Genomic DNA, 10,529 nt, shown 5'->3' with positions numbered 1-10,529 from the left:
AAATGGAGGGTTAAACACAAATTGAGCAGTTTTGGTGTATTTTTGTGTTTAATGTGCGCTTTTGCACCGCTAAGGCCTTGAAAACTCAATCAGGTAGGTCAAGAAATGCCAAAGCATGGCACAAACGGGATAGGCGGAGAAATGGAAACTCCACCAAAACATGATATTTTACAACATAAAACTAAATCTAAGGGTAAATTGAAGAGCTATGTTGAATATTTGTTGTATTTTTGGCTATACTATGGTCCTTTGGTCCTTCAAGGCCCTAAAAAGTAAATAAGACGGGTCAATGTATGTAAAAAAAAATATGGCACCATAGGAATAGGCAAAGACATGGGATATTTAATGTTTGTTCAATGCATTAAAATAACAATTGGTCAGGACAGGTGGTGGCTTATAACAGCAAATGTAAGTTTAGGAAAAGGTTAATAGGCAAAGTAGAGAGAAAAGTCTTGGTAACATACTGCAAACCTTTGCTCAGGTAGCTTCTTGTGGGAGACGTTGTCTAAGATAATGGACAGGAGCAGGACATAGATAGCTGAATCCAAGATTTTCAATTTTTGAAAGGGCAGATGTACCCTATAGGTAAAGACTGGACCACAGTGCCCACAACCCAGGAGGAACAATGCTGAAGGAGGATGCCAGTCATTATCATTTACACTTTGGCTCTTATTTACCCCCTATCCTGAAAGGTGGCAGCGCTGCGTTGGCCGGGCACGTCCTACCCAGCCTGGCGTGAAATTGCACCATGGCCAGTGGGCAAGCACAATGCCCACTTAGTCGCTGGCTGTGTCCCTTTCACATGCCCATTTGGAAGAACTGCCGCACAAGCCCTGATAAATGTGCCACTTTGTTCTTGACGTAGATAAAAAAAAAATTTAATGGAAGGCAACAATTAAGAACTTTATATTTAACATTTATTTCAATAAAAACTTTGTACATTAAGAAAGTAACTAACAGATGTAAAAATGCCCTGATAATACCTGTCTACAAAATACTGAAATTATATGGAATCATAAAGAGAAATATATAATACAATTATTCAAACGTATTGGACATATAAAACATGTTTCATCATTTAAGATACATAAACAGAGTTTCTAAGTGACATTTGATTTTACAACACAGTGCCATCTTGATTCTATTACATCCCATTATTATACCATGTATAGCTTCTAATTTAATAGTCTGTTTGTGCCTTTACTTATGTATATTGTTATTGTGCATATTACCCTAATATGTTCATTTAGGGTGTGTTCACACATGGCAGTAAGGCATGGGTTTTGAAATAGCTGAGAAGAGGAGATTTACCTGATCACATAGCTGTTAACATAGCGGGCATTTTGTAAACACAATGTTTACAGCTGTGCAATAAGGCAAATCTCCTCTTCTCAGCAGTTCAGATGCTTTGAAAACATGTGTTACTGTCACGTGTGAACGCACCCTTAAACTGATAAGTATTTCTTTTGAAATATATTTTTACTAACTATTTGCTGTACACTTCATTGTATGTTGTATTGTATATATAGTTTGAATTTGGTGGTTTGTTATGTTAAAATATTGGAGGAAACCCCCCCGCAATGTACATGGGAATAAGCTGCAGTGCCAGTCATGGTCATTTATGGCCAAAATTGTTCTAATCGCTGTAGCTTCCTAGGTGGGATTAAGATTTCTCTTGAATGCTATTTTCATTCTTATATAAATTAATATTTAATGCTGAAAGCAAATTGCAATGAAAGGAGACCATAACAGGGTGTATATGATACTGTATGTATGCGATGTGCATGTGAGTGTTTATTCAATAAATGTCATCTTATTACTGAGATCATTTAAAATGGTTCTATAGAAAAATGTACAAATCATAATATAGTCGAGAGCTATGCAGACAGGAGGAAAAAAATAAATTTAACATATATCAACTAAACATATTTACAAGATACAAAATATAATTTTTGTTGTGCTAAAAAAATGTTTCTATATGTGGATAATAGAAGGAAACGTGTAATGTTCCATCACTCACCATGAAGATAGCCATTTTAGTAGAGAAGTTTGTACTGTTTCTTAGAGGGAACCTGATCCGGACCTCTTAATGTAAATATCTGCATTACATGTCAAATAAAATCCCTGGACTTAATTTCTTTGAACTTTGTGCAAATTTCTGGTCCTAGACCTTAACAGATTGCCTAAAGCGTAACTCAGTAATAATACCCATGTTGTGTTCCTCACCCTTTTCATTCCAGAGTTTTGGCATTTTCTGTTCTGAAGCTACATGTCAAAAAGACTCCTCAGCAGCAGTGAAGTTGGTGCGGACTAACCTCTTCCTCTATCTGCCTTGAAGTCAAATTTAGGCTTCCCACATTTCCTGTAATGCCTTGTGTTTTCTCATTAAACAATTGAGATTCCTATAAGTAAATCCACTGAAGACTGTATAGTGTGCTCTGTGAGCACTAAGAGTTACAACACAGCATGAGTTGCAGAGAAAGAGAGAGACAGAGAAAGTTATGAAGAATCACAGACTGGTATGGAGGGACTGATACTGAAGAGCGGAGATCATGTACCTGATTATTCTGTTTAGGAGACTTTTTCATCCCTAACACCGAACATACTCAGCTCTCAGATAGACACTAGTGATGGGTTGTTCATGAACGAGTGGGCCCTGAGAGCAGTCTCTTAGGTGGAAAATAGGAGTCACCTTTTGGCTGAGAGCCAACGCCATTAATTGTGCAACCTTGCTCCTTGCAAATAACCATACCCCTTTTAAACCTCAAAATAAAAGCGGGTTAAAATGGTGTGGGTTTGATTGGTTTGCTGCCTGAAAATGATTCCCATTGTATTTATTTAGGGAGCTGTTCAAGAGCTAGTAGAGGCAGATCTTCATAGTGAACTGAGCCAAATTATCCACTTCACTAAGATTGCCCATCACTATTACACATAGATAGCACTGTAATATGACTTCCTCTCCTCCCTCCAGAATGAACAGCAACCATATCTCTAAAAAACTACCCAGAATCACAGGAGAAATAAGCACAGCCAGGATATACAGCTAATGCAGAGCCAGTTTAAACCGAGGAGGATAGCTGAACATAGATAATCAATATATTGGGAAAGTTGTTCTACATCCCAATAGCTATTGATTTGAAATATCGGAGTTGAGCTTTAACATATCAATACCTTGAACCTTGTCATTGTGGTATGTCCATACTACACTGTGGACAGTATTTAACTTTTCTGTAAGGTGTAACAGAACAAACTATGACAAATTACCGTATAGTTGACATCTACAGTATGGAAGCAGTAGACTTAAAGGGGGTTTCCTATCTAGATTTTTTATAAAATATACACAGGATATGTTATGTGCAGCAAAGCCCTTATTCGGCCTAGCTGCAGGAAGGGGTCAGTAGAACAACGTTCCTGAGATACATGTTGGTCTCAAAGGTTGGACGCACTTCTATCATCTATTTATTACATATTCTGTGGATATGTAATAAACAGTCCACATGGAAAAACCCCTTTAAATTTCTTGGGAAGCAGATTTAATCTGGTCCAGTGGGGACCAAGACAATGGGGGTCATTTACTAAGGGCCCGATACGCGTTTTCCCGACGTGTTACCCGGATATTTCCGATTTGCGCCGATTTTCCCTGTATTGCCCTGGGATTTTGGTGCCCGCGATCGGATTGTGGCGCATCGGCGCCGGCATGAACGCAACGGAAATCGGGGGCGTGGCCGAACGAAAACCCGACTTATTCGGAAAAACCACTGCATTTTTAAAAAAAATGTGTCGCGGGACTCGCACTTACCTTCACCAGGTTTAGGCTTGTGCATTCCGGCGGGCCTCGGGGAACTTCAGCGCAGCAGCGACATCTGGTGGACGGCGGAGGAACTGCCTTAGTGAATCCCGGCTGGACCCGAATCCACCGCAGAGAACGCGCCGCTGGATCACGAATGGGCCGGGTAAGTAAATCTGCCTCAATGTCTTCCCCTTAACTAATGTAGATAAGATACTTTTGATACTAAGATACTTTGTCCTTGATGGGGATGTTGTAAAAACAAAAAAAAGTTGTCCTGCGTCCTCAGGCTACTTTTATAGTTTTTGCAAAGCCCTAACAATCCTTTGAATTTGGAATGCAGATATTTCCTAAAATCGGTAACAGGTACTCTTCCTTTGGAATTGATGATACCTCTAGTGTACTTCACTTCTGACCATAAAATGGCTTCCTTCACAAAGTGCTGATTTGACAAGGCAAAAATATGCAATTAACATATAATTACAAAAAGATGTGATTGGTCTTTGTATACAATGTGACTAAAGGAAGAACCATGTATAAATAAAGGTCATTGAGTGGAATACGTTTTTTCTTCCAGTGTTATTGAGAACTTTCTAGAAGGGGTACGGGCCAACGATTATAGTGAGTCGTAAAATGGAACTGGAGCGGTAATTCATTAAGCTGTTAACCGTCACCATTTCCAGGTCAACAATGTATTCTCTTGGTCCAGTTAGTGGTTTGATCAGGACAAGCATTGCACTCACTCCGCTTGTGTGCTGGAATTTAAAGGAGAATATTAAAACAATAGTAATAGTGTATTACACTGTAATAATAAAATTTTTAAAATTGTGTTATCATAATGCATTCACTATTAAAATTGGATTGGTATCCCTTATGCGCAGGATGGAGGAAAGCAATCTGATTGGTGTGGATCTGTCACGGATTGCCAAAAGGAACACCCACCGATTAGAACGGGGGTCCCATTCTCGTACACAGTGAATGGGACTTTTATCAGGTTGCCTGATCAAGACTTTTCATGGGACACGCCTCAATTACCCGGGGCAGGTTTGGCTAGGTGTAACATAAGATTACAGCTGATTTGTTGGCTTAATAGAGCTGGGACTGAGTGATTTGCACTCTGTATATGGATCTGTGTCCTACCACCACTACTGTGCATAAGGACAGGGCCGCATCTGCCATGAGGCGAGATGAAAATCTCGCTTCAGGCGGCAGAATGCGGGTCCCTGTAAAGGGCGGCGAAATTCGCCGCTCTAAAGTGGGCGATTCGGGCGTCCATTAACGCCCGAATCGCCCACCAGCTAAATAAATCGCGCCTGTGTCTTAAAGAGACAGGCGCGATTTATTTAGCTGGTGGGCGATTCGGGCGTTAATGGACGCGGATTTATATGCGGAGCGACGCAGCGCCTTTCCGGCAGCTGCGTCGCTCCGTTCTAAGCAGTGACACAGGCGTCATGACGTCACGCGCCTGTGTCACTGTGCGGAGCCGCAGCTCACAGGAGCTCACAGCCGAGTGAACACCGGAGCCGCGCCGAGGGAGCAGCTGCCTGCAGGTGAGTATGATTTTATTATTTTTCATGTATTTAATTAATTGTGGCTAATAATTAATACTGCGGGGGGGGGGGGGCGCTATATATCATATGGGGCCAGAATTATTTTAAACTGGGGGGGATCATGGAATGCTATGTATTTTATTTGGGGCTATAATTATTTTATACTGGGGGGATGCAATATATATTTATATTATTTGGGGCTATACCGTAATTATTTTATACTGGGGGGGAATGCTATATATATTTATTATTTGGGGCTATGATTGTTTTATACTGGGGGAATGCTATAGATATTATATGGGGCCAGAATTATTTTATACTAGGGGCGGGGGGGTTCTGTAAATTTTATTTGGAGATTTGGGGCTATAATTATTTTATACTGGGGGGGGGGATGCTATATATATTATTTGGGGCTATAATTATTTTATACTGGGGGGGATGCTATAGATATTATTTGGGGCTATAATTATTTTATACTGGGGGGGGGACGCTATATATATTATTTGGGGCTATAATTATTTTATACTGGGGGGGGATGCTATAGATATTATTTGGGGCTATAATTATTTTATACTGGGGAGGGGATGCTATAGATATTATTTGGGGCTATAATTATTTTATTCAGTATATATCATATGGGGCCAGAATCATTTTATACTGGGGGGTGCTGTATATATTATATATCACTATATCACTAAGCTGGGGGGAGGTATATGGGATACAGTATATTACTAAGCTGGGGGGTTGTATATGGGATACAGTATATTACTAAGCTGGGGGGAGGTATATGGGATACAGTATATTACTAAGCTGGGGGGATGTATATGAGATACAGTATATTACTAAGCTGGGGGGGCTGTATATCGGGTACAGTATATTACTAAGCTGCAGGGGCTGTATATGGGATACAGTATATTACTAAGCTGGGGGGATGTATATGGGGTACAGTATATTACTAAGCTGGGGACTGTATATGGGATACAGTATATTACTAAGCTGGGGGGCTGTATATCGGGTACAGTATATTACTAAGCTGGGGGGTTGTATATGGGATACAGTATATTACTAAGCTGGGGGGGCTGTATATCGGGTACAGTATATTACTAAGCTGGGGGGGGCTGTATATGGGATACAGTATATTACTAAGCTGCGGGGCTGTATATGGGATACAGTATATTACTAAGCTGGGGGGATGTATATGGGATACAGTATATTACTAAGCTGGGGGGCTGTATATCGGGTACAGTATATTACTAAGCTGGGGGGTTGTATATGGGATACAGTATATTACTAAGCTGGGGGGGCTGTATATCGGGTACAGTATATTACTAAGCTGGGGGGCTGTATATGGGATACAGTATATTACTAAGCTGCGGGGCTGTATATGGGATACAGTATATTACTAAGCTGGGGGGCTGTATATGGGATACAGTATATTACTAAGCTGGGGGGCTGTATATCGGGTACAGAATATTACTGAGCTGGGGGGGCTGTATATGGGATACAGTATATTACTAAGCTGGGGGGCTGTATATGGGATACAGTATATTACTAAGCTGGGGGGATGTATATGGGATACAGTATATTACTAAGCTGGGGGGATGTATATGGGATACAGTATATTACTAAGCTGGGGGGCTGTATATCGGGTACAGAATATTACTAAGCTGGGGGGCTGTATATGGGATACAGTATATTACTAAGCTGGGGGGCTGTATATGGGATACAGTATATTACTAAGCTGGGGGGCTGTATATGGGATACAGTATATTACTAAGCTGGGAGGCTGTATATGGGATACAGTATATTACTAAGCTGGGAGGGGACTGTATATGTGGGGCAAGATTTTATCCCTATATAATGAAGGGATGTGTTATATGTGGGGTAGTGTGCGGTCAGTTGTGTTGTGAGGGGTATATATTATTTAGGAGCACAGTGTTGTTATCCAGGAGACTTTATACTGTAAGTGACTGTGGTATTTTTAGGGACGCCGGGTGGAGATGCTGCACGGAGCTGAAGATATCCGACCGTGAATTCAGCCGTGATACGTCATGGATTGGAGAACCCGGAATAAAGTCCTCCTGATGGAAGAGATTTTCATCTATAAGGTACTAGATGCCACTAATGACTCCCAGATCCTGTAGTCAGTCACACAGTGTCAGGGAGCTGTCTGTAGGGTTGTTAGTAAAGTTTAAGGATTTACTTAACAGGGAGTGGGGGGGAGGGGGCAGCATTTTAATATTCGCCTCAGGCAGCAAATATGCTAGAATCGGCCCTGCATAAGGAGGTTCTCTAAGTAAGATAATCCATTTTGTTAATTGTTTGCACTATTGTTGCCACCCACTCAAAATTCTCAAGGATAAGAGCAACATTGACTGTGTTCCCAATGCTATGAAAAATTCCTGTCCATGGTCTGTAACGTTGTATAAAATGTAATAAACTCTCTGTAGCACTAGGAAAACAATAAAAGACAGTCATATTAGGCTTATAGTTTGATCTGATGGAAGCATGATATAAAACAGAATAATCGGAGCAGTTTAGTTCTACTGTTTTACTATTTGCACTTCCAGAAGGTGGTCTTATATCTGCCTCAGTATATTCACTTATAATAAAGCAGCTGTCTCATTATATTCGCTGGGGTTTACAGCATGACAGGTGCCCGAAGCTCTGGAGGGACCAGCTCTGCCAGTCGGCAGGTTGTAGGGACTCAAGGTGGGATAATAATCAATTGTATGTGTGTCTTTAAGACACATATAAAATTGATTCATAGGGTAGCGCTGAGATAGACCTGTCTGAACGCTTGCAATGATGAAGGTGACATGACAGCGCCACCTGTGTCCTGCACTGGAAGACCAGAAAGAAGAGGAGCAGCAGGAGATAGTGTCCTACACTGGAGGTGGGAGGTAAATAATTATTTTATTATTTGATGGCTGAAACCATAGACCTTATGAAGTGATGCCCTGTATTAAATTTAGGAGCTGTTAAACATAATAATAATTAATAAGAGGGGATGCTAAACTTAACATGAACACTTGAGGATGTTATGAGGGCTACTGCACAGTATATAAATTAAAAAGGGACTGCTGAAGTTTAAGTTAATGGGAGAACTGAAGAGCTTTATATCAATTAATATGGGGGGGGGGGGCTACTAACAGTAATAGTTAATTACCCCCCTTATTAAAGTATATAAAAATTTACCAGCCCTCCTTATTAATTAATTTAAAACTCAGTGGGCTCCCATTATTAATTAATATAGAGTGCATCAGTCCCCTTATTAAATCTTCATTAAATTAAAAACTGCTGAACACTATATTAATTAATAAGGGTGGCTGATTAACTTTAATTATAGTGGGTGCTGCTAAAAATGAATAGAATAGTGCTGTAGCTGCATATTAATTAATAAGCACTGAGCCACCGTCCACGCCATCTTCCCATCCCCCCATTTGCCGTTGATGTAGTGTAAGGGAAAAAATAGGTGCAATTTCTAGCCGTATGCTGAGAACTTCACCTAATTCTGGGCATGTACATCAGGAAACTGGTGCACAAGCCCTGATAAACATACCCCTTTGTGTATGCATGCGTAGCAAATATATAGTGTATGGGGGAGATTTCTCAGTGCAGCGCACGGCAAGAATTTACAGTATTCTGGCAACTACGCCACATTCACACCATGTGGGGATGGAGGGGGCATGAAGGGGCTTAGAGGCCTGCTGAGTGGGACGGCACAGGACGTTCTTGCCCTGTGAACATTCACCACTGCCTCCAAGCCTTATGATGGAGCCACTGTGGCTGCCGGGGGTGGGACATTATATGCCGGCACACGTGTAAGTATGTACTTACTTGTACTTGTAGTGTATGTGTAGCATATGTGTATGTAATGTAATTTATGCGTCTCAAGTACAGTGTCTGGGATGGTGGTGGCGTTAGGGCTTTAGGTATTTGGGGGCCCTGATCCAAAGTTTGAATCAGGGCCCATTGGAGTCTTGTTATACCACTGCAGATGCCCCTCTACAAAAGAATAAACTTCCTTATAAAATGATCTCACCCTTAAGTAGAAATCTCCATTTTCATTTCCAGATTTAATCCTGAAAGTGTTGATTGTGTTAGAGTAGATTAAAGTAGCCTGAACCTGGAAGACGTCAGAAGGTACAGCTCGGTTGGATCTGATGCTCATGTATTTGTAGACAATGCTGTATGGTTGATCTCGACAAAGTGGATTTGTGACGTGGCAGACACAGCGGCTTAAAGGAAAAATACATAATATACATTTTTTTTAAAATAAAAAAATATATAAATTATGAACGATTATATATATAACACTTGAATTTTCAATTTCTTATCGTGGAGTGCTGCATTGTTTTTGGAATATATTACTTGGAGTTATTTTGCCAAGACTCTGTTGGCCTGCACCCATATACATCATTTTAGTAGTGCTAACATACAAAAGAAAGAAAAAGAAAAGCCCAGCTATTGGTGCAGTCCTTGTTTTTTTTTTTTGCATGAATTGTACAGTAATTTAAACTAGGACGTTGGATTTGGGATTAATGAATTGGATTATGAATTAACGGATTAATGAATTGGCCCACAACTAAAGAAGATCTGAAAAAAAGGCTTAAGTGTCGGAAACACACCAATATTGTGGCGCCAACACTTCATAAATAACGCGCAACAGGTGCAGTTAGGAAAAAAAGCCAATCAAGCAGCTTACAGCTCCTTAACTTGTCCAGATGCCATTACACACAGGAGACAGCCAGGGAGAGCTTTCTACTCGTTATAGGGTCAGTCAGCTAGGCAGGGATTTGTAAAACTTCACTAATTACCCTTGTCAGGGCACTGAGGTGTATAGTAGAGGCTCCTTTTTTTCGGGACAGGTGAAAATGAAAAATAATTGCTCTTTTAATGGCACTGTGAAGAATTGTATCAGTGCAGGGATATTATTTATGATTATACAGTAATACTTGCATTGTCCAGACCTGATTATTAGCATGTACTGCATAATCAATCCTTTCTTTAATTTTTAACCACAAAAAGTTATAAATCATCAACATCATCCCTTTTTTGTAAAGTTGCTCCTGTCAGAGAAAATTGCGTTTTTCTACCTAGTTCAGAAAAGTGTGGTCAATGAGAGTAGAACAGATAAATACCTAGTGCAGAAGTCCTGCTGTCAGTGAAAATTGTGGTTTCCTATCTAG

At 40.4% G+C, this 10,529-nt stretch overlaps 1 protein-coding gene across 1 annotated transcript in view; it reads right to left on the bottom strand.

The window, feature by feature from the left end:
- Nucleotides 1-383: 383 nt before the first annotated feature.
- Nucleotides 384-10,529, bottom strand: part of EFEMP1 (EGF containing fibulin extracellular matrix protein 1) — a 58,270-nt gene continuing 48,124 nt past the window's right edge. Inside the window, exons 10-11 of the mRNA XM_072140599.1 lie at nucleotides 9,383-9,578; nucleotides 384-4,542 (exon numbers count right to left, since the gene is read on the bottom strand). Coding sequence (XP_071996700.1) covers nucleotides 4,381-4,542; nucleotides 9,383-9,578 — 358 coding nt within the window. The 3' untranslated portion in view covers nucleotides 384-4,380. The remainder of the gene's footprint in view (nucleotides 4,543-9,382; nucleotides 9,579-10,529) is intronic.

This window comes from Engystomops pustulosus, chromosome 3 (genome assembly GCF_040894005.1).
Source record: "Engystomops pustulosus chromosome 3, aEngPut4.maternal, whole genome shotgun sequence".
Lineage (NCBI taxonomy): Eukaryota > Metazoa > Chordata > Amphibia > Anura > Leptodactylidae > Engystomops > Engystomops pustulosus.
Note: the sequence above shows the minus strand (reverse complement) of the source record. Positions and strands in the feature narration are given on the sequence as shown.